The sequence below is a fragment of the Piliocolobus tephrosceles genome, chromosome 11 (assembly GCF_002776525.5).
Source record: "Piliocolobus tephrosceles isolate RC106 chromosome 11, ASM277652v3, whole genome shotgun sequence".
In the NCBI taxonomy this organism is placed as follows: Eukaryota; Metazoa; Chordata; class Mammalia; order Primates; family Cercopithecidae; genus Piliocolobus; species Piliocolobus tephrosceles.
Window position 1 is genome coordinate 62,074,771 of NC_045444.1, and position 23,867 is coordinate 62,098,637.

The 23,867-nt window shown below is 53.1% G+C and overlaps 3 protein-coding genes across 3 annotated transcripts; all 3 read left to right on the plus strand.

Annotated features, from left to right (window-relative positions):
* Positions 1-1,513: 1,513 nt before the first annotated feature.
* Positions 1,514-4,229, plus strand: HOXD12 (homeobox D12). The gene is made up of 2 exons (XM_023212302.2): positions 1,514-2,088; positions 2,235-4,229. The coding sequence occupies exons 1-2, from the start codon at positions 1,515-1,517 to the stop codon at positions 2,471-2,473; spliced, it is 813 nt and encodes a 270-aa protein (XP_023068070.1). The 5' UTR covers position 1,514; the 3' UTR covers positions 2,474-4,229.
* Positions 4,230-9,009: 4,780 nt separating this feature from the next.
* HOXD11 (homeobox D11) lies at positions 9,010-11,479 on the plus strand. The gene is made up of 2 exons (XM_023212447.3): positions 9,010-9,866; positions 10,620-11,479. Exons 1-2 carry the CDS (start codon positions 9,086-9,088, stop codon positions 10,853-10,855), a joined length of 1,017 nt encoding a protein of 338 aa, XP_023068215.1. The 5' UTR covers positions 9,010-9,085; the 3' UTR covers positions 10,856-11,479.
* A 7,055-nt stretch (positions 11,480-18,534) lies between these two features.
* Positions 18,535-21,672, plus strand: HOXD10 (homeobox D10). Its single transcript, XM_023212446.3, has 2 exons — positions 18,535-19,329; positions 20,678-21,672. The coding sequence occupies exons 1-2, from the start codon at positions 18,585-18,587 to the stop codon at positions 20,953-20,955; spliced, it is 1,023 nt and encodes a 340-aa protein (XP_023068214.1). The 5' UTR covers positions 18,535-18,584; the 3' UTR covers positions 20,956-21,672.
* The last annotated feature ends 2,195 nt before the right edge of the window (positions 21,673-23,867 follow it).

Here is a 23,867-nt window from a genome sequence, read left to right on the forward strand (position 1 = left end):
CCTCCCAAAAGAGGACGCGAGAGAGTGAGTCTGTGTGCCTGAGCTCCTAAGGAAACCCTCTGGCAGAGCCAGAGGAGCCTCAGACGTCCCCACCCCCACGTCCTCACCCCCTCTCCCCGCTCCCCACCCCCTCGCAACCAGAGCAGGAGGAAAAGGCCGATTGCGTTCCCCAGAGCCACCCAATTGGTCGCCATAACTCACACAATAAAGTCGCAGCGCGGTGGTCAGTCTTGCCCTCCGGCGGCGCCTGTGTGGTCTCAGTGCGGGAGCCCGCGATCTAACCAATTCCAGCTTGGCTCGCAGACCGAGGGTCCTGCTGCAGGCTGGGACTGGCGCCGGTCACGGGGTCTCCAAGGGTCTTGGGATCGGAGGCAGGAGGGGGAGGACCCCTAGACCGCTGACCGGACTAGGCAAGTGGGCCAGCGGCGGGGTCTGAGCACACCGCTCCCAGCTAAGAACTGCTGCCCTTCCCACTTCGCTGTTTGTCAGACCCGTGAACTCCCTATCCCCGGCACCCCTGGGGGCGCTGAGGGGAGGAACTCTGCTAGCCAGCTGCCTCCGAACGCCCGCTCTTCCCCGGCCAGGTGACTCTGGCTCTTCTGCCTTTCCACACCTACTCAGGGGAGTTCGTCCTGCTTTGCCCTCCACTTGGTGGATGGGGACACCACGGAGTTCTGGTTTGCAGTGTGTAGTCCCGGAGAGGACTCCTGACGATAAAAGGAATGTAGCCATTGGCCACGATTGGTGGATCAAGCTGATGGGTTCCCTGGCGGACATTCTCCATGGACCTATATGGCAACTTCCCTAGGATCAGAGTTCTTAGCCATGGGGACACAAACCAGAAGTAGTGTGGCCTCCTTCCTGGATCCCAAACTTGGGTAGTTTGTGATGCCCTTTTTGTGTCTGCGGCCTGGGACTGAGGGCTCAAGCAGTGAATGGGTCTTTGCTGCCAGATCTCCAGGCAGAGGTCTCTGGAGAAAGCCTTTCTGTGGGAGTGATTGGGGTAAGAGTGACATTGCTTAGGCCAAGGGACAGAGCTCCTGGTGCCGCCGGACCGCACCCTCTCCAGACAAGTCGAGAGGCGCCAATTAATGGAAAATGCCTCCGCTGGAACTTAAAGCCTGTAGTTGCAAGCTGGGCCCAGAAAGCCTGCGGAAAACGGATCGCAAAGCCAATCGCAGCCAAGAAGAGTCCCAAGGGACACTTGGGCAGAAGCACCCTCTTGCCCGATGTCCCGAGCTGCCGAAGCCGGGCTTGGAACCCCTCAGAGAGTTAGTCTTCGTTCAACTCGATTTGGTTCTGCTGGCAGCCTCGTCTTTCGCTATCGAACATTGCGGGTGTTATCATAATACTCTGAAGGGGGGGAAAACGGGCCGGGGGGATGTAGGCGGTGCTGAAATGACCGGCTTTGAAGAACCTGCAGGCAAAGTTTCGTCCAATCGTCTGAGCCTGTCCTCTTATTCCCGGTTGTAACTAAATACTGTTGCGAGCGCAGCCGAAGCCCTTTGTTGGAGATGTGTGAGCGCAGTCTCTACAGAGCGGGCTATGTGGGCTCGCTTCTGAATTTGCAGTCGCCAGACTCTTTCTACTTCTCCAACCTGCGGCCGAATGGCGGCCAGTTGGCCGCGCTTCCCCCTATCTCTTACCCGCGCGGCGCGCTGCCCTGGGCCGCCACGCCAGCCTCCTGCGCCCCCGCGCAGCCTGCGGGCGCCACTGCCTTCGGCGGCTTCTCGCAGCCCTACCTGGCTGGCTCCGGGCCTCTCGGCCTGCAGCCCCCAACAGCCAAGGACGGACCCGAAGAGCAGGCTAAGTTCTATGGGCCCGAAGCGGCCGCTGGGCCTGAGGAGCGCGGTCGTACCCGGCCTTCCTTCGCCCCCGAGTCTAGCCTGGCCCCTGCAGTGGCTGCTCTCAAAGCGGCCAAGTATGACTACGCGGGCGTGGGTCGTGCCACGCCGGGCGCCGCGACCCTGCTTCAGGGGGCTCCCTGCGCCCCTGGCTTCAAGGACGACACCAAGGGCCCGCTCAACTTGAACATGACAGTGCAGGCAGCTGGCGTTGCCTCCTGCCTGCGACCTTCACTGCCCGACGGTAAACGGTGCCCATGCTCCCCGGGCCGGTTTGGGCCGGGACGGGAGGTGGGGTTCAAGGGAGAGTGTAAGGGGAGGTGAGCCGCTTGGGGGCGGGCATTAGACATAGAACGGGCTGGGCTGACGTGGACTGGGGCTGTGTTGCAGGCCTGCCGTGGGGGGCGGCCCCGGGGAGGGCCCGCAAGAAGCGGAAACCCTACACGAAGCAGCAGATTGCGGAGTTGGAGAATGAATTCCTCGTCAACGAATTCATCAACCGGCAGAAACGCAAGGAATTGTCCAATAGGCTGAACCTCAGCGATCAGCAGGTCAAAATCTGGTTCCAGAACAGGCGTATGAAGAAGAAACGCGTGGTGCTGAGGGAGCAGGCGCTGGCGCTCTACTAGCCGTGCGCTGGCGCTCTACTAGCCGTGCGCGTGGCCAGGGCCCGGCTGGGTCTGCTCTTTTGGACAGAGGCCTTGTTTGGGGAGGGGGATCTGGGGCTAAGGCTAAGGCTAAGGCTTTTCCTTCGGTTCCTTCTCTGCTAGTCCCAGAAGCCACCAAGAGATTTAGAGACCAGGCCAGCTCGGCCTCCTTGCTTTCCTCAGTCCTTGAGAAGCCCGTGAGAAACCTGCGGAAGTACAGTGCAACTCTGGCTGGCCTTAAGGTTTCCACGTGAGGGCACTGAGGCCACCTCTCCTTGCTCCTGGCTGGGGCATTTGCACCCACCGCTCATTCTTGCTCCCTGGTACCTGGATTTTTCTGTTTCCACCCAATTCGTTCTACCTTTCCCCCTCTCTCCAGCCCCTTCAGCCTATAGCAGTTGCCTAGTTAGGGCTCAGAGTGGAAGGCCTCCTGAGGGAATGGAAAGGACGGTGGGTACAATTAGGTCGCTGCAGCAGAAGCCCTTTGTGGCAAGGCCAGTATCTTCACTCTGGAGAAGGGAAAGGGCACCATCCACCCTCCACCCTCCTGTCTGCCCTGGCTGATTTGAGAGGACAAAAGCCACACTAGATCTTCAGACTTTGAGAGGAAAAGGGAGAGAAGAGGAGGGGCTGGGTATTGGGGTAAACTTGGAGATATCTCGAAATGAGAAATGTGAAATAGGCCGGCCCCTCCAGCTGGGTGGAATAGAGTGGAACCTTCATTTCCTGAGATGGGGTGAGAGAGACTGGGGCTCCAGACAAAGTACCATCTCCAGACAAGACTGGCAAATATTGCCCTACTCCCACCTTCTCGTACATGCCTAGACCAGGTCCATGAACCCTGTAACTGGATACCCAGAGCCTACCTCTGGGGAAAGGAGCTGCTGGTCTGGTTGGAAGCTCTGTTGCACAGGGAGGAGGGAAAGATATCCAGGGGGAGGAGAAGGGAGTGAACAAGAGGAGGAGGGGTGCTACACTCCAGCTGTAAATATGGCTTTCCAGTTGAGGTGAGTAAAGGTGTTGGCACATCTTTCTTTCTTGAATTACCTTAATGGACTCCCAAAAGGATAGGCAAAAGATCCTTCTCAAGAGTCAAGGGTTGGGGAAGGAAATCTCTTAGATTCTCCACCCAGCTAGCTGCTCTTGACAAAGCAAAGAGGACCAGAAGTTCCTCTCACCGTCTCCACCATCTGCCAACTCTACCAGAGGCCCAGCTACTGTGCCCCTTCTGAGGCATGTCTGGCCTGTCCCAGTGGAGACTTCAAGGCCCTGGACCCTGCCAGGCTTGTCTCATGGAGGCAGGTTCCCAAATGCCAGGTGGAGTTGTTCTGGGTGTATTGGAGTGTCCCGCCTTAATCTCAGTGAACAAAGCCTCCCCTTGGCCAGCTCATTCCACTATCCCTGCCTCTTTTCCCTCTCCTTCTGACATATATAGCACTCCTCCTTCGCACCTCCTAGCATGATACACAACCCAAGGATTCAGGATGCCTTCCCAAAGTCTAGTGATTTCTTTTCAGTGGAGGACCTGGCCCTAAACCTGGAGTGGGCACCTCACAGAGAGCCCTGAGCCTTAGCCTAGCTGACTTCAGTTGATGTTTAGACTAATTTCATTTTCTAGGCTATCTAATAGTTATCATGCATGTTTTGTTTTGATTTTGTCGAAAACAGTAGCTTGTATATATCAGACACAATATATACAAATGTTTTGAGTGAAAATAAATATTCAGGTCTGAGCCAAGCTGTCAAGGGGCTGAAGTCAATTTTTCAAAATGTTTTGGATTCCCCCTTAATGTTTTTCAGGCCACCAAATTCGTTTTTCTTTTCTGACTATTGTTTCACCGTGGGTGTTGACTGTTCGTTAAATGAGAAAATGGCTTCCGAGGCGGTCAGGAAATGGTGTGTAAAAGCCTCGAACCAAATATGTTTGGAATATCCAAAAGGGAAGGACCATGGCCAATGTGAGTGTGTCTCACATTAAGGAGACTCTCAGCTTGTTGCAAGCTGGGACTTCTGCACTTAGCCTAAATTCTCAAACTTTAAAGCTTGCTGTTATTCAGGGTCTGTAAAGATTTGAGGTTCCTCAAATTTCAAAACAAACCGTCTGTCTCCACAGAGTTTTGGTCCGGCTTCTCTGGAACTGGCTAGGTCCTGCTAAATCCTTGATACCAGCCGGTTTACCAGGAGCCCAGCAGACTCCCTTGGGAAATGGGGCCTCAAAACTCCCTAGTCCATCTGAACCTCTAGCTCAGTCTAGGAAAGTCAGGGCCTGCTTGCTACTCATCTTCTTGCAAACACCAGCTCCTGGCTGGTGGAGGTGGAAACTAGCTTTTAGCTAGAGGAAGAATTAGTAAAACTACTAAATCGCTAACACTAAATATCCAACATTTCAACTCCCCTTCCCAGAAGCAAATTTGTTGTGTAATTAAATTTTTAATTGTTCTTTAATTGTACATACACACACAACTATATATACATATATGTGTATATATTCAATAGGAGAGAAAGAAGCAAGAGCTGCCAAGGCCCTATGGCTCAAAAGGATTCCCCACCTGGCTGGACACATAGAGGCTATGGTACCCAGAGCAGGATCTCCAAGTCTGACTCTGCATTCAGAGGTTTGCCTGCTCAAAAACAACTGAACAAAGGCAGAAGCCGCACTGAGCCCTCCGAAGGCTGAGGAAAGGAGGAGGAAAGCATACGTACTCAGATCCAGGCCTTAAGACAGACAACACGGAGGCTGTTTCTTTCCAAAATATATCGTTAAATCATCGTGTTCTTTTCCTTTAGCCTGGGATGAGTGGGGGGAGGGGATATTCATGGAGATCACTCCTCACAGAAAATTAAATTATTCTAAATATAAAAGCGTATCTCTTGGTTCAGCAGTTTTTTCCAAATCTATCCCGTTTGCTATTTGACACAAATACAACGACTCTGGTGTCTCCTTCCATAGCCCTGGTTCCCGCAGAGATTTGGAACCACTAAGAAATTTGTAAGAAAAAAAATGCTGAAGAGAAAGGACACTAAAATCTGAGTGCTCAACTTTCCCTTCAGAAAGACAAATGTGTCCTCTGAAATGCTGCAGTCCAAGCGGGCCTCTTGACTAAGAAAACGGTTTTAAAAAGAGAAGAAAACCAGCTTCGCTGGTTTTAAAAAGAGAAGAAAACCAGCTTCAATCAGTTGCGAACTCAGAGGGCGGCGGGGATGGGGGACGCTTTTAAGGCCTGGGGGTTCTCCCCCAGGGAGGCGGGCTGGGGAGACTTCCGGGATGCCGACGGGTGGAAGAGAAATCCCGAATCGTTGTAAATATTCATGTGGGGGGGATGCCCCTTCACCCGCCTCTCCCAGCTGCATTCCCCACTCAGTGATAGTGGGGGAGGGCAAGGCGACTGCCCCACTGTCCTTAGACAAAGGTGATCTCCTCATATTTTTGTTCTCCCATCGCTTGACTTACGGAGTCCATTCCGAAGACTCTGCAGGGAAGGAACTGGCTCTGGGTGTTTTCCCTGCGTTTCTCTTCTTTCGTTTCTTAAAAGAGCATAAATAATTAAAGTTTGGCAGGGAGGAAAAGCTTTCTTGCAGAACTGTAGTGGCAATAAATGAAATGACTCAGAATCCCTTCCCCAGTCAGCTTTTACGAGAGCTGCCAGACAGTGTCTGTTCACGTTCTCCAGATACCAGGGGCGCCCTGACAAAGTTAAGGTCAAGTTAGTGTCTTATCTTGGGTGGCTCAAAATCACCGCATCGCGTCCCGTCGCTGTGCGGAAAGCTCTTCCTCGCGGAGCTGCTGGCTGCGCCCCGAAGGCCTGGTGCTCTCCCTGCGTTTCGGGTGGGGCCGCGCAGACAAGGACAAGGCCACAGAGCCGGGGTCTTCACGGTAGGTTCTCGAGCGGGACGCGCGGGTCCGGAGGCTGCGGTTTTCCCTGGGTTTCGGGAATGGGGGCAGGAACTAGGAGGGAGTTGGGGCCAAAGAGCCAAGCGGGCTGGGACTGGAATGAAAGCGCTCTGGGTTGTGAAGTGGGTCGGGGGGCAAGGGTCCGCGCTAAGCAGCCGAAAGGGACCGGCCGCCCCCTTCGCCTGTGCACCGGCGCGCTACTGCAGTTGGCTCACCCTCCCCCGCCAAATCGCTGCTCCCGCCGGAGCTGCCGTCGCCATGTCGTTGAACTTGAATGGTTCGTCTTCCCCATTTCCCTCTTTGGCGGTCAGGAGGCTCCACACTGGGGGCGCCAGGCTGCCTGCGCCCCACCCCGTGCTGCCAGCAGAGAGAAGGTGCGAGAATTTTTGCGAACCCCCAGACACATAAAGACCCGGATTGAAGTCATCGCCGCTGCCCTGGGTCCTGAGCTACCGCAGGGCCAGTGTGCAGCGTCCGGGGAGCCATTTTAGGAGAGAGATCCAGGGGCGTCGACCACGAGTCCTAAAGGGAGAGGCTTGGGCCTGGGATGGAAATGGGGAGGCGGATACGTGTGCTGGGGGTCTGGGTTGAGAAGAATGTCAGCTGGAATCTGGGCGGGGGTGCCAGTTGTGGGGAAGGAGCACACAAGATGGGCAGTTCTAGTTGGGGGAGGCTCGGTGCCCTCCAGTCGCCACAGACCTATTTGCGCAGTGTTGGGGGAGGGAAGCAGACATGGGAAGGGGCGGAGGAAGGAGAGAGGAAGGGAGAAAGGGAGGGAGGAGAAAAAGAGGAAGGGGGGGACATCAGCCAGAAAATAGATATTAGCTCAGACCACCCGCCTTTTCTCTGTCTGTCCGCACGGTGGGCAGAGCGCACAGCACCGGCACTGCAGCAGCCCAGGCCAGGAAGGGAACCAGCATCACAGCCAGCGCCGCCTGCCCTGGGTATAGGACTGAGGCCCAGGCCCCAGCACTGGGATTGCCTGGGCGGAGGAATCTTGGGGAAACGGGCAGCCTCCTGCCCTCGGTTCTGGGATTTGGGTTTGGGAAGGGACGGTTTACCTTTGAAAAGCGTCTTCTCTCTCGGAGGTGGGAGCCCAGGCCTCGTCTGGACCCATGGGCTAGGAGAGGGTCGCGGCAGGCTGGGAGGAGAGTGAGGCCTCAGGGGAGTGGATGGGGTGCCCCGCGAAGAGTCTGCCTCAGAGCCAAGTGACACACAGGGGCTTCAGTAGGAAGTCAGGCGCCGCTGAGAGCCCTCAGAGAGACAATTTATTTTGGGGGAGGGACTGAAGTGACCATGCCAACCCAAGGGTGCCAGAAGAGCCTCGGGGAAACGCGGCGTGGATGCCCAGGCCTTGGCGGGGCTCTGAAGCAGTGAAGGGTCTGGGTGTAAGGCGGGCACCCAGGCCAGGCCTGAAAGCAGAAGGGTGAGGAAGACGGAGGTGCAAATGTGAGGGGGTTGTCTCTTGTGGGGAGCCAGAGGGAAGCCAGGCACCCTGAGAGTAGGACTCCAGATCCTTTTGTTCACCAGACTCCCCAGATTCTAGGGAGGCCAGGGGCCACGGGCTGAGCTCCCTCCTGGCTTTAGTGCTAAAGGGGAAGGCAGAGAGGCAACAGAGAGAGAGACAGAGACAGTGACACACAGCTTAGGGGAAAGGAGGGGAGAGGATGAGAGGGCAGAGAGAGACAGGAGAAAGGAGACGGGAAAGCAAGAGGAAGGAAGAAGGAAAGCGGAAAAGAAGGGGAAGGAGAGAAGTGAAGACATGAGAGAGAAGGGAGAAGACTGAGGAGAGACCAAGCAAGGAGAAAGAGAGACAAGAACAGAGAGGGAAACCAGAGAGGAGGGAAGAGAGCCGGGAGGGCACGAAGGCCCCGGCCTGGGTGAGTGCCTAGGCGGTGAGTGGCCTAGGTTTTTCCGAGGTCAGCCCTCGAACCCCTGGGGGCGGAACCAGAAAAAGCCAAGTCACTCAGCGCTGGACGCGCTGGGCAGAGAAATATGTAAATCAGGGCTCCCTGCGCCCTGGAGAGTGGCGAAATTACGGCCGCCCGGTGAACAAGAAGCAACAAGCTCCCAGGCGGGTGAGCTGCAGAGGGTGGCAGAGTCGCGGGGGAGGGAGCGGCTGCAGTAAGGGGGGTGGGGTTCGGAACCTCACACCCTCACACCTAGTTCCTAGCTTCTAGGGAGCCTGGAGCCGGGGCTCCCCCCCCTCCGCTCGCTGCTTCTCTCCCTTCCCCCTTCCTCCCCCTCTTCCCCCTCCTTCCTCCTCCCCGCCGGCCTCGGTCCGCGTACTTAAAGCGGCGCGGGAGGGCGGACGCGGGCGGGCGGCCCGTTCGGGCGGTGGCAGATGCGCCCAGCGGTGGCAGCGGCCAGCGGAGCGCAGGTGACCGGCCTGAGGCGCAGCCTGGTCAGGGAGCGCCCTGGGAGAGCTGGCGGGAGAGGGCAGCCGATCCGCCCCCAGCGTCTCGGCGCCAGGAGCTGTCCCAGGGCGTGTTGGCGAGCGTTGATATAGATATAAGGACATTTCTCTTCATGGCGTCACGTGACATAATTACCACCAGAATCAATCAAGATGAATTGCACGTCAGCGCCCGGTGGGGATTTTTGCTTAGTTGATCCTGGCCCAAGCCTCTTGTGCAATCGATGGCTCAGGTTGGCTGCGCGGGGAGCGGCCAGGAGCTCGCTGGCGCGCACGCCGCTGAGCCATGAACGACTTTGACGAGTGTGGCCCAAGCGCAGCCAGCATGTACCTGCCGGGCTGCGCCTACTATGTGGCCCCGTCTGACTTCGCTAGCAAGCCGTCGTTCCTTTCCCAACCGTCGTCCTGCCAGATGACTTTCCCCTACTCTTCCAACCTGGCGCCGCACGTCCAGCCCGTGCGCGAAGTGGCCTTCCGCGACTACGGCCTGGAGCGCGCCAAGTGGCCGTACCGCGGCGGCGGCGGCGGCGGCAGCGCGGGGGGCGGCAGCAGCGGGGGCGGCCCCGGCGGGGGCGGCGGCGGCGCTGGGGGCTACGCTCCCTACTACGCGGCAGCGGCGGCGGCAGCGGCGGCGGCCGCGGCGGCCGAGGAGGCGGCCATGCAGCGAGAGTTGCTCCCGCCCGCGGGCCGCCGGCCGGACGTGCTCTTCAAGGCGCCTGAGCCGGTGTGCGCTGCGCCGGGGCCGCCGCACGGCCCCGCGGGCGCCGCCTCCAACTTCTACAGTGCGGTGGGCCGCAATGGCATCCTGCCACAGGGCTTCGACCAGTTCTACGAGGCGGCGCCCGGGCCCCCGTTCACCGGGCCGCAGCCCGCGCCGCCTCCCGCGCCGCCACAGCCCGAGGGCGCAGCCGACAAGGGCGACCCCAAGACCGGGGCTGGTGGCAGCGGGGGCAGTCCCTGCGCCAAGGCGACCACTGGCTCGGAGCCCAAGGGGGCAGCGGAAGGCAGCGGTGGCGACGGCGAGGGCCCCCCGGCGGAGGCGGGGGCCGAGAAGAGCAGCGGCGCAGGTAGACACCGGGTGCTGGGAGAGCGGTGGGCCCGGGGGCCGCGGGGGCGGGGGGGCGACGGGGGCCTCCCTCTGCTTGCACCGTTTTATGTGCTACTTTATAAGCATTCGAAGAGGTTTATACATCCTATAAGATTTCCCGGGCCGTTGTAAAGCGTGTTTATGGTAGGAAACCAATTTAGGTGGGCTTAAGGTAGACTTGGAGGAGGACATTAATCGCTGTAGAGAGCCTTTTCCCAGTTTTGGGCAGGGGGGTGCTAGAGACCATGGAGGGAGGGAGGGAGATTTCAAGTCAGTGTGAGTGCGTACATCCGAGCCTCCTGCTTTTAAGGGAGAGAGGCGGGGGGTGGGGAGGGGGGGAGTTTGATCCTTGCACTGGACTTTATCCAAGCCGCTAGCTGACGCGCGCCGCTGGAGTCAAGCAGATGCCCCGGCGGGCCCGCTCTTGTCTCTCTTCCCTCAGGTTCCACTTTAGAGCCTGCCTTGCCCTCTGCTTCCCCACCTCCGTGCCAGGCTGTGTGTGTGTGTGTGTGTGTGTGTGTGTGTGTGTCCGGGCGTGAACACATGTCCACGCCCGCACTGTCTCCTGTGCCCGCCCATATATCATCCCCCACGACGCAGGCAGGGCCTTTCAGCCGCGGCAGAGAACGTCCCCAACGGGGCCAGGGTCTGGCCCTCGCTCAGTGGCCGGGGCGGGCGGGTGGGGGCTGGCAGGCAGCGGCCTCTCTCACCCCTTGGTCTCTTTGCCTTACAGTGGCCCCCCAGCGGTCCCGGAAAAAGCGCTGTCCCTATACCAAGTACCAGATCCGCGAACTGGAACGCGAGTTTTTCTTTAACGTGTACATAAACAAAGAGAAAAGACTTCAACTCTCTCGGATGCTCAACCTCACTGACCGGCAAGTCAAAATCTGGTTCCAGAATCGCAGGATGAAAGAAAAGAAACTGAACAGAGACCGTCTGCAGTATTTCACTGGAAACCCCTTATTTTGAGAGCTCCAGGAAGCGCCCCCTCCCCAGCCCCACTCACCCACCCTCCTTCCCACCAGCCTGCCCTCCGCAGGCCCAATGTCCTTGGGTTTAATGACGTCTCTTCTCTGTGGAACTTCACGATTCCTTCCCACGGTCAACTCGGGACCTCCCAGCGACCACTGCAGCCTGCGGACGAGGCCGGGACTTGGCCGAGCGGATCCTAATAAGGGGAAAATGGTAAATGCAAACGTCCGTTTACAATTTTACCGCCAATGTGCTGTCGTTCCCCCTCCCCCTCTCCGAGTCCTCGTGGGGACGCGGCGGAGTCTGTAGGAAGTTAGGCCGGGTTGGGTGTGCTAGAAGGCGCTGGTGTTTTGCTCTGAGTTTTAAGAGATCCCTTCCTTCCTCTTCGGTGAATGCAGATTATTTAAACTTTGGGAAATGTACCCTTAGTCTGTCATATCAAGGCATGAGTCACTGTCTTTTTTTTTTTTTTTTTTTTGTGCGAATAAATGGTTTCTAGTAAAATGGAGGTTACAGCTTCAATACACTGTATGAATTCTCCTCCTCGAGGTTTAGTGCTTCATTAGGATATTTTAGTGGCCAGAACCCATGCAACTGAAAATCGAATGAAATACTTTTTAGTCCCACTAAAATAGTAGTCGTTCCCTCCCACTACCTCTAGGTTGCTGGTTTTAAAAATCATGTTAGTGATGAATTTCTGAATTGACGATGTGACCAAGAAATGCTGGCGCTGCCTTCTCCAGGCAGTAAGGCTGGGGCAGCAGAAACCTAAGAAACAAACTCCCACCCCTACCCCTAGTCTAGTGTACTTAGGATTTCTGAAAAGAAAACAACTATTTTTAAAAACTGGTTAGAAAATCCAAATAATCTCTTACAAGCTAACAAGGAGCCACAGTCCCTTAAAAGAAGAAACCAAAATTAGAACCTTCCATTGAAGGGAGAAGTTTTCGAAAAGAAAGTCATCAGTAGGTGAAGAGGGCTTGCTGGTATCATCAGTGGACCTGAAGTAGGGAAGGTAAACCCTCCCCGCCCCCACTGAAATAGGGCCAGGAGCTGCAGACCCTCTCCCGGCATTTATCGCTTCAAGTTAAAGAATGTGGTGAGGGCTGTACTGCACTTTATGTTGCAGGGCCAGGCAGGCTGTTTACAAAACCTTGAACTGTCTAGACAACACCATAAAAGCCAAAGTTCTAAACAGCTTAATTGGGTTATATTATACACCTTCTGGTGGACCCAAAAGAGATTTCCGCAATGTGCAATAAACTGGAGGAGTGAGAAAAGCTTCTCTCTCTCTGAAAAGAGTGAAGGGAATCTTATGACTCTTAACGTCTCCTAAGCCCAAAGACAAAATATAAATCTGTAAATGCACAGTATCCCTTGCATCTTCCAAGGAGTCATGCATTTCAAAATGCAATTTTAAAAATTGCTAAGCCTTATTTGGGAAGGAAAAAATAAGTGTATAAATGTATGCCTTTGAACTTCCAAAATGTCAAGGTCATCACCTTTAACCTTTCTGAATAATTAGGAGCCTTAAGGTTCTTCTTGATTTTCAGCTGCCACCCACTCTCTCACATACATGCTCACACATAGCCAGAGCCACACACACACTTATGACCACACAAAATCATACCAGGAGCTCACCATAAATCTAAGAAAATTCCTAATTTCAGGATCAATAACCTTAATTTCCCTGCAAACGTTTGTGTAATGCAATAACAGTCAACTTCTTTTTTAAAATACTGATTAGATTAAAATGCATGCTAGCTGCTTTCACTACAGCTAGGAAAGGCTGAGAATTTTGGCGGAGGGTCTTAAATAGTGATCCCCTTTGCTTTAATGAAGAACTGCAGTTTTAAAATAAAGCACTTGAAAGAGGGAGTTTTGTGCAGCCTTACACCTTCATTAAATTTGAAAGCAACTTGCCACCCTGTGAAATAAATTATTGCACTTTCTATAATAAGGAACAAAAGGAAATATAATTATATTGCTTTAAAAGCATCCTTTGGTGAAAGATGCAATGGAAACAAAGCCTACAATCGAAAAATTTCGTTAAGAAGGGGATTCCTTTGTTTGGGATTCTAGATATCGGTTAAAATGTCAGTGCCACAATAGTATGATCGTTACATGAGCTTAAAACTGTTTTTTTTTCTTTCTGTTTCAATCTATTTTTTAAAAACTTCATCTAAACACAGCAAGCTTGTGTGCCCACCACCCAAGGCAAGCCGAACCCGAGATACCATTTCCCGTTTGCAGGGGCCTGGAGATCCACACGAGGGCGCGCTCACGTTCCAGAAACCGCGTTTGACCAAGAGGCCGCGGTACCTTATCTGTCCAATACTGGATTCTAATAGGCGACCTCAACCCCTTACAAACAGGCGGCAGCTAAGGTGTTTGCTAGTTTATTTGTTCTAAGCAGCCATGATGTGTGAGAAGCTGTGTAGAGACAGAAAACGGAGCAACTAGATTCAAGAAACAGATAACCTAATCTTTGTCTTTTTAAAGATAAAGCTATTGCAAAAGAATAGCTTGGTATAACTTGATGGTGTGGAGGAGAGTTTTCAAAGATAAATGTATGCATTTTGAAATACACCATAGCCACTGCTAGTTAATTAAATTAGGGGAAATCAATTTTCTTGGTTTCAGTGTGGTGAGCCTTGTCTAGGGTTGGACACCTCCCCACTTACATCCCCCACCCCCCTCCCCACAAAAAACAAAAACAAACAAACAAACAAACAAAAACTAAAAAACCTTCCTCGGTTTTGCCCCCTCTCAGACCACCTGGGATGATTAAAAGGCTTTTGTTTATAACAGATCAGGGCGCGGCCAACTTAACCAAATGTCTCTCAGAAAAAAATAAGACGAATGGGGGACTGGGAGAATCGTTCTGGTTTAGGGAGCCCGGGGCCGTGCCTGGCGTGCGCGGCTACCAGTGGCGACCGGGTGGCGCCGGCTGGACTGTGAGTTGGTGTGCCCAGGCTGGGCTGGGTTGATGCGGCCACGGGAGGCAGCAGGCACTCAGGGGGAAATGTTTATACTTCAAGGCGTTGTGGAACGAGGAATGTATTTGGAGCAAACGGGCTTTCGTTTGACAGAACACGCCACCCTTCCAAACTGCACGCCGGTCTTGAGCAGAGTTGAATTTTGACTCTCAAAAGCAGTGCATTCGTTGCGTGCCCTCCCTCCTCCAGCAAAGCCCCTGACCTTGGAGACGGCCTGTGTCCCCGTCCGGAGTTCACAGGAGAGGAGACAGGGCTCCCGGACATTGGCCTCTCTAAGGGAGGATGACTGCCCCCTTTCCCTCTCCGAAGTTCATTGTGAAGAGCCTGCAACCCCCAGAATTAGCGCCAGCCTTGTTGACCCTCCAAGCCCTGGACCAAAGGCCCTGGGGCCTGCGGCTCGCCCGTCTCCCGGAGCTGGCTTCAGCTTTGGTGGGGAGGCTGGGGCGCCAGTGAGCCCCCCGGCGAGGATCCAACGAGTGGTGTAGGTGTTCCCCTCGGGCAACCTTGGCTCCACCAGTCTGACCGCCGGTCCAGCTTGGCCATAGTGAGGCGAACTTTCCCGAGGCTGAACGGGGTCCTCGGTCTATGTGGGGTGAGAACTGCCCTCCCTAAATGTTGTTGTGTTCCTCCCAAGGCGGCCCCAGCGGCTGCACATCTGGCTGTGAGGGGTTCCTTGGACTTGGCTGGCAGCCGCCTGGGAAACACCGCTTCTCAGCGGTCTGCAGTTCCTTTCCTCCCTGCGCCCAAGATGGGCCTGACAAGGGCCCGGAATCAGACCAGGACCTCTGGGTGCTGAAGACCTCTCTCCACCCCCATCTTTCAGAGTGTGTGGAGCCTGCGGAGAGTGGCCTTGGATCCTGAGGCGCCAAGGTCTCAGACTCTGAAGTGGAAGGGAAATGCGAGAAGTAGGAGTCTTTTGTGTCTGTGAAGAAAGAGGCTCTCTGGCCGCCGGCCCTTGTTACACGTCTCGATAGACCCCTTATTGCCTTGGTGGTAGACTCCTCATTTGCCCCCTAGATTTCCTTTCACCTTGGCTTGGAGGTGCACAGTGCAACCCGGAGCAGAGCCCTGGGAAGACAGCTTTTCATTGACTCCATCCGCTCTGTCCCCAAAATGTGACACAGCCCAGAGGTGGCTTGGGACCCTAATCCGGGGTGACCGTAAGAGCCCACAGGTCCACTCAGGCCCAGGGCTTCAACTTTTCTTCCAGGAGACAAGAGTGCAGATGCAAATCACTTTTTGATTACAAATGCTAATTTCTTGCTCAAGCTATTCTTTTAATTTTTCCCTGGAAAGAACTGTGGCAGGGAGCAGGGCGTCTTGGTACAAATATGGGTATTCATCTCCTTTATGGTGCAATATTGATTTATTATTAATGGTAACTGCTCCAACTGATCTGAAGATGATCAAAAACATCAGCTACATTAAATACTCATAAGCAAAATAAAGGCTGGCCTTTAGAGCACTGCCTTTTTATTCCATTTGTCTCATCTCAGCCTTAGAGTCTTAGGCACACTTTCCATCCTTTGGGGCTCAGATCATTCTTTTGTATTATTTCTATCTTGCTCGATTTTTTAATGATAAAATAGCTCAAAATATTGACAGTCTCTGGTCTCAAGGAGCGGGTCTGAAGGCAGAAATTTTAAAGATAAAAATAAAATTTTGTGAGAACAGATTCAAAACTATATCTGATATACACATTTTTGTCTGTGAGTAAAAACCTATTTAACTCTAACTAATATGGGAGTGACTTTGAGCTCAAAGTCACTGAAAGCTGAAATGGAAAGGTCCCCAAATTCTGAAGACACATCCTGCCTATTCACTGCAGACCTACCCGCCCGCAAGGAATTGCTTGTTTTTAGCCTGTATGTTTTCTTCATGTATAAATAAAGATTATGAAAGGGCATTTGATGGGCATAAAATTCCCGATTAGATTAAGCAGTCTTGCCTTGCTTAGGGTAGGGAAAATTGGGCAAACGAGTTCCCAGCAGCTCTCTTGGCTGAGAGGCAAAAGGGAGACACTCGATACTGCTGGAGCTCCAAGCTAGTGTCAGGGCGCCTGCGGCAAGCGAGTGCAGCGGGCACTTTATCCAGCCCTGGGCACGCTTAGCCCTGGCTCGGAACAAGATCTCTACTATGTGAGAAAGCAAATTTCAGGGCGCTGATCAGTGGTTGTTAGCTTTGAACAGTACCTTAGTAACCTAGAGTCAAAAGTTACGGGTTTTTTTTTGTTTTTTGTTTTTTTTTTCCTGCCGTCCTCAATCCCCACCCCCAAGCTCACAAACAGCCACCCCTGTGGAAAGGTAATGTTTAAACCTCAGGCTATGCTGGGATGCCTGCCGTAGCCAAAGCGGTTAGAGGCGCCAGGCTTTTAACCTGACAATGATGTTGTATTTGAACAGCTGCATAAAGGTTTAAAAGGTCTGTCTCATTGCCACCGCGGAGTTTTTTAAATGAGGTTATTGTTTGGGCGAGAGCACTGAGAGGGAACAAGCGAAACGGTCCCAAGGCCGAAAATAATGTTCAATGCTTGTTTCCACCAGGCCAGGGGAGATTCCTTTTTGGGAAGAGGGACAAAGGGTTTGTTGGGAAAGGGTTTTGTAAAGGAGCAGGCGGGCTACTAGGTCCCCCAGAATGCTGAGGCGCTGTAATGAACATCAGGCCCCAAAGAAACGTTCTGTTGAGGCGGAAACCCAATTTACCCACAAGTTCAGTCTCTGGGCCTGAAATCCAAGGCCAGCCCATGCCCCAGCGAGTGTGGGGAAGAGAACACAGATGCCCTCCCAGACTGAGAACTGGTTCACGGTCAGAGTTTCTGGGGCTGCTTTAGTTTCTCGGCTGGCAGGAAGGGAACCTGGCAGGCCGAAGGACGGCTGCAAGCCCTGGCCGGCCCCTCACTCAGAGCAAGTCTTTGGAAATCAAGGTTAAAGCTCCCCGCTGCTGCCGCAAGGCCCGGGCTTCCGCAGGGCGGCTCACCCGCCTGCAACCAGAGAGGGAGGGAGGAAGTTGTTGAAGTTTCTCATAAAACTCTGAGTTTCCATGGTGGTAGTGGTGGTAGTGGTGGTTCTTTAATGAGCTGGACCACAACATCAGACCATATCCTCTTTATAGAACTTTCCCTCACCAAAGGAAACAGAGAACTAAGATTCCCACCACCTTCCCCTCCCTTACCCAAGCAAAGCCTTGTCAAATAATTTTAGGACTTGTCCAAAACTGTAAAACTCAACTTCTGACAAAAGTACAGCTTTTAATATTTGACAATTTGTGTTAAAACAAAAATTGACCTTCTTGGTTAGCAGCAAAGGGAAAAAAAATCAATAGTATAATTTTCAATAATTCATAAAGTGAACGCCATTATGCTAAATTTAACTATTAATCTTATCCTTTACAAAGTCTCGATTGATTTGTTAATAAAGTATCTTCCCGTGTGTGGCAACAGCGGGCATAACTCTTTAAAAACCTTCAGAAGCAAGAAAATTACCAAGTAGCCCAAGAATGTAGATGAGAATTTTATTGATCGCCCTGATTCTTCTTAATATGTATTAATAAATTCCACAACCTTTTGTACCTTGCACTTGTCAGAAACCAATGCTTTTACAAAATCCATAAAAGGAAAACATTTTTCTTTGCAGAAGAACCAAATGACACCTTTGCATTTCTCTCTGTCCTTCTTGGCCCAGTCAATTTTCTAAAACTTCTGGATTCTGAGGGTCAGACTTTCCCCTATTCTTAATTTTTTTTTTCCTTTCTTCCTTCCTTTCTGCCCTCCATTGTCAGGGTGTGGGGAGAGAAACCTCGGTTTAGTTGTCCTGCCGGGAGCCCGAGGGACGCTTTCGCGGATAGTGAACTGTTAGCAAAGAATTGTCTCTGGGCTGAAAGCTCCCAGAGGTCCGGCCCCGCAGAGGTCAGGGTGTGGTTCCTCTGAGAGCTGAAGGCTCGTGTAGCCCGCTGGGGCGCATAGGGACCGGGAGCCAGGCAGGGGGACCGAGGGGGAGGACAACGCCGGGACCGACCCATCCATGGGGATCTGGGCCCGGCCAGCTGCTTGGCCTCCCGGCCCTCTCAGCCCTTTTTTGCCTCCACCCTCCGAGAGACACCTTGGACGCTTCTTTGCCCCAAGGGGTCTTTCCTTTGGACCCCTGAGGTGGGATGTCTCAGGACCCGCGGAATCCGACTCACCTTCCCCGCTGGGCTGCCCGGAACTAAATTAACCAGCCTGCGCCCCCACCCGCTTGTCCTGGACCCGGCCCTCTTAAGCGCGTTCTGCCTGGGTGTGTGTAGGGGGGATGCTTCTGTGCGCTGGCGCCAGGGCACTCTGGCTTCCCTCCCCGTCCGTGAGTGTCCACTTGGAGGCCTCTAGAGCTGAGCCTTTCCCTCCGCCAGTTGGGTCCAGTGGCCGAAGCGGGGGACGCGAGTGGGGCGGGCTGGCCAGGAGTGCCCTGGAGAGGCGGACTGGAGGGCGGCGGAGAGCGCTGGGCCGGTTGTCTCCAGCGCGCACTATCGCGGGCGCGTAGTAGATGTCGCTGTTGTCCGTGCTTACGCGGCTGGCCGGCCAGGCTCTGGAGCACGTGACTTGAGAGGAGGCTGCGGCTCAAGGCCATTTTCAAATCTCATTGGCTTGGTTGTCATGTGGTCGGCAGAGGCATCCACAATTACACGGGGAATGTTTTCCTAGAGATGTCAGCCTACAAAGGACACAATCTCTCTTCTTCAAATTCTTCCCCAAAATGTCCTTTCCCAACAGCTCTCCTGCTGCTAATACTTTTTTAGTAGATTCCTTGATCAGTGCCTGCAGGAGTGACAGTTTTTATTCGAGCAGCGCCAGCATGTACATGCCACCACCTAGCGCAGACATGGGGACCTATGGAATGCAAACCTGTGGACTGCTCCCGTCTCTGGCCAAAAGAGAAGTGAACCACCAAAATATGGGTATGAATGTGCATCCTTATATACCTCAAGTAGACAGTTGGACAGATCCGAACAGATCTTGTCGAATAGAGCAACCTGTTACACAGCAAGTCCCCACTTGCTCCTTCACCACCAACATTAAGGAAGAATCCAATTGCTGCATGTATTCTGATAAGCGCAACAAACTCATTTCGGCCGAGGTCCCTTCGTACCAGAGGCTGGTCCCTGAGTCTTGTCCCGTTGAGAACCCTGAGGTTCCCGTCCCTGGATATTTTAGACTGAGTCAGACCTACGCCACCGGGAAAACCCAAGAGTACAATAACAGCCCCGAAGGCAGCTCCACTGTCATGCTCCAGCTCAACCCTCGTGGCGCGGCCAAGCCACAGCTCTCCGCTGCCCAGCTGCAGATGGAAAAGAAGATGAACGAGCCCGCGAGCGGCCAGGAGCCCACCAAAGTCTCCCAGGTGGAGAGCCCCGAGGCCAAAGGCGGCCTTCCCGAAGAGAGGAGCTGCCTGGCTGAGGTCTCCGTGTCCAGTCCCGAAGTGCAGGAGAAGGAAAGCAAAGGTCGGTATGAGCAGAGTTGCCACCCCAGCGGGGCGCGCAGCCCGGGAACCCGGCAGAGAGGGAGTGCCGGGGTGCCCAGCGCCGAACCGGCGCCCGACTTGGCAGGTGCTGCTCCGCCTGGCTTTTAGAGGGGTGATCTCAGCCCTGAGAGAGTCCCCGCTTCTCCCCTGCTGCCCTGGCCCTCCCCGCCAGCCCTGGCCCCACACTGATGGCGCCCGGGCAGAGGAAAAGCTTGCCGGTTTTATTTTTCCTGAGCTAGACCTGAAACACAACAAAAGAGCGCAAAGGAGACCTGCGGCTCGTAAACACGACCCCAGAGCCTCCTTTCTCCTGCTCAGAGTTGCAGTTCCAGTTTTGCTTTGAGCCCAATGATCATGTTAAGGTGACCCAGGGCACCGTGTTCGTGTTCAAGTGTATGCACCCCGCATCCTGCGAGCTTGGGGATGGTGAGGGAAAAGAGATGGCTGGTCTGGTTGGTGCTTGAGTTGGGAAACAGGGTTTACTGCCTTTGCTGGGCTAGGTAACCTTGGCTTTGTTTAGGAAAAGTGCTGCAGGCTTTGTAATCCGTCGGCAAAGAGGGCAAAGGCGGAGGGGGAGAGTGGAACCAGCATTGCCCACCCTGCAAGGCCAGCCTTAGTGCTGGGCTAAGGAAAAGAGCCAGGGATCTGGCTTTTTGAGAAGGAACCCCGCTCCTCTCCCCCAGTGCTTAGAGGTGGGCCACAGTAGGGGGCTCCATTTCTGGGGGAATGCTTTTGTGTGGGGGCAAGAAGACATGAAAATTAAGGAAATTCTGGGGAATGCAACAATACCCAGGCAAGGTGGGAAAGGTGCTCTAGCTTCCCCATTTATCTTTTGAAAGAGAATGAGCACCTATAAACCTGACTGTGGGGCTCCCTGACTGCCTAGGAGAGGTGGGGAAGAAGCGGCAGATTTGGGGACTCGAGGCAGCAGTGGGGTTGGTAGGCTTGTCCAGGTTGTGGCTTATTCCCCTCTGTCCCTGTTACAAGCTGAACCTTTAGAATGTTGCTGGGGTGATCTGGAAAGTTTACTATTGTACTAATGTTTTGTACAACTCAGAAAGTTGAAAGAGAGAGAGAGAAAACCCAAATGCAGACTGTCCTGCCATCATGTCATTTAAGTAATGTGGCATCAGTGTAAGATTCCCTTCCAGGGCCCACTTCATGTGAGTAATGTTTAATACTAGCATTTTCCAAAGCGGCCTGGCTGCCAGCAGGGTCATGGCCAAGGGTACATTTGAATAGACTGAAGAAAAAAACCAAAACCAAAACCAAAAAAAAAAAAAAAAACTCTTGATGTTTTTTTCTTCTTCTCCCTTTAATTTTGTTAGAGGAAATCAAGTCTGATACACCAACCAGCAATTGGCTCACTGCAAAGAGTGGCAGAAAGAAGAGGTGCCCTTACACTAAGCACCAAACGCTGGAATTAGAAAAAGAGTTCTTGTTCAATATGTACCTCACCCGCGAGCGCCGCCTAGAGATCAGTAAGAGCGTTAACCTCACCGACAGGCAGGTCAAGATTTGGTTTCAAAACCGCCGAATGAAACTCAAGAAGATGAGCCGAGAGAACCGGATCCGAGAACTGACCGCCAACCTCACGTTTTCTTAGGTCTGAGGCCGGTCAGAGGCCAGGATTGGAGAGGGGGCACCGCGTTCCAGGGCCCAGTGCTGGAGGACTGGGAAAGCGGAAACAAAACCTTCACCGCTCTTTGTTTTTTGTTTTGTTGTATTTTGTTTTCCTGCTAGAATGTGACTTTGGGGTCATTACGTTCGTGCTGCAAGTGATCTGTAATCCCTATGAGTGTATGTGTATATATATATATATATACACATACATATATATTAAAAAACTTAGCACGTGTAATTTATTATTTTTTCATCGTAATGCAGGGTAACTATTATTGCGCATTTTCATTTGGGTCTTAACTTATTGGAACTGTAGAGCATCCATCCATCCATCCATCCATCCAGCAATGTGACTTTTTCATGTCTTTCCTAACACAAAAGGTCTATGTGTGTGGTTAGTCCACAAACTCATGACATTTTGAATACATCCAGTACTTTAAAAATGACATATATATTTAAAAAAAAAAAAAGATTAAGAAAACCCACAAGCTTGGAGGGAGGGGGACTTAAAAAGCACATTACAATGTATCTTTTCACAAATGAATTTAGCAATTGTCCTTGGTGAGATGGGATATTGATGATTTATGCCTTGTAGCCTTTCCCTTGTGGTGCATCTGTGGTTTGGTAGAAGTACAACAGCAACCTGTCCTTTCTGTGCATGTTCTGGTCGCATGTATAATGCAATAAACTCTGGAAACGAGCTCGCTCCCTCTGCTTTCTGAAATGGAAATATGTTATGGTGGAAATGAAAGCCTATGGTGAGATTATCTTCTGGTTACACTCCCTTTTGGGGGCATTTGGGCAGGGGAGTCATAGACTAGTAGGGAAAGGGAGATGGGGGAGAAAAGCTGGAGGAGGCCTAGGGTGTTGGATTTTGGCAGTGGTTGGGGGAGAGGAATGATAAGCTAGCCTGAGAGTGAAGTTTTCATAACTGGGAGGAAGGGGAGTCTCCTCTTTCCTTTCCTAGTCCCCAGTGACAGTAATATAATTGCACTCTCAATGGGTGTGAGCTTTCCTCTGGCCTGAACCTGGTAAGTAAGCCTATACTCCAAGCCACTTTCTCCTTAAAGCTTCCCATTTGTGTGTTTTTCTCCTCTTTGGTTTTGGCTGTGTTGTTTTTAATGCTTTCAGTGGCATCTTGGTGATTTCTGGCTGGCGAGCAATCATCCGGGGCTAGGTTGAAGCTAGTCTTGCCCACCTGGAAGTTGCCGGCCTTCATTACAGGCGCAAGGACAAGCAGCAGTGTAGCACTGCAGCGGATCCAATTCTGCCCCCTTTCCCTCAGCCCTACCCCCATCCCAAGCGCAAGACAGCCAGACCCCAGAGAAGCCCAGGATGGGTGAGTTTTCCCATCCGACTTTGCCTTGATCTCCTTGTGGACGGGTTTTATGCTCAGTCATTACCTTTTAGTGGCCCATATTAAATTTTTTTTTAAAGGAAGAAATGAAAAGATTTCCCCCAGTCTTTCCTCTATTTAATTACAAAATGCTGGTGGGAACTGCTGCATCTGGAATGCAAGAAAATGCAGAAAGGGTGACTGAAAATTTTGCAAATGAACATAACTTCCTATGAAGTCTAATGTTCCATTCGCTGCCATGGCCCGGGAGACTCCCACCAGCTTCCACCGGCTTCTACAGGATCCCACTAGAGAGCCCAGACTTATCTAGTCCCGTCGGGGAAAAGGGAGAAGAGGCCTTGCACAGGAAAGCTAACAGAAAATTCGTTACCCCGGGTCCTGCCTGCAGTTTCAAACAGCTTCCAGCAGTTTCACAAAACACATCCTTTCCATTTCTTCCTTTTAAATGTTTCCCTAAGAACGATCCATTTAGGTGCTATAAGTCCTCATCTAGGGAGTCTTTGGGACACTAACATTCAGAATTTTAAACTTCCTCCTCCAAACCAGGAACATTCCAAGACGGAACTCTTTTAGGGGGCCATTTCCTGGGGGTGGGGGAGAGGGCTTGGAATGAATGCTAGATTGAAAACTTTGTAATAGATTTGCCCCAGACTTAACACCGGTTGGGCAGGAGGAGGGTAATTTTTATTTAGCCGTTTCTCCGATCATGTGGGGAGCGCAATTAGTTGTTGATAGCGGGCCATGTCTCCGAGGAAAGCCTGAGCTACAAGGCAAAGGCATCCCCTCTGGAACAAAATCAGAAAGCTATTGGCAAAGGTAATCAATCAGGCCATAAGTAGACATTTACCCGCTTCCTTTTCGAGGCTGGAGGTGGGCCGGGAGCCCTCCAAGGGTGAGCTGGGCAACTTGTAGAGCGAGGAATATGCCCACCGCCGCCGGCGCCCCGGCCGCTTTTGTCTCGGCTCCCAGCCGGGCTTCCGAGGCTTTGTACCATGGATTTGGGAGTGACAATGGGCATTTCCCTCAGATTCAAGGCTGCTCAACCTCACCTCTGTAAGGAAAAAAAAAAAAAAAAAAAAAAAAAAAAAAATCAGAAGGGAGTGGCCCAAGGAGTTAGCCATTCGGCCGAATTTTTTAGACATTTTGGGAGTCTACTCCGAGGCCTCTAAGTGCGAACCACGCGAAGCGGCCCTGCCCAGGGAGACTCACTGAGGCAGGGCTGGGGACGCGGGCGGGAGCAGGCTGCTTTAGCATTTGGGTTCTGCCCTGTGGCGTGTTCTCTTCCAGGGCCTTTCCAGCAGCACCGGAGAAGATGAGGCACCCTGGCCGCCACTGTCCGTGCTGCGCCAACTCTCCCGGCCGCCCGCCCTTCCGAGGGCCGGCAGAAGCCCCTCTGTGTCCTTCGCCGCCGCGCCGGGCCACCCCGGCTCGGTCCTCGGGCCGCGGCGTGTGTCCAGCCTCACGTCGGGGTGTGTGTGGCCGCGCGGGCGTGTGTGAGTGTGGCAGGGGGAGGGAGGCCCTCCGAGCTGCTCCATCCG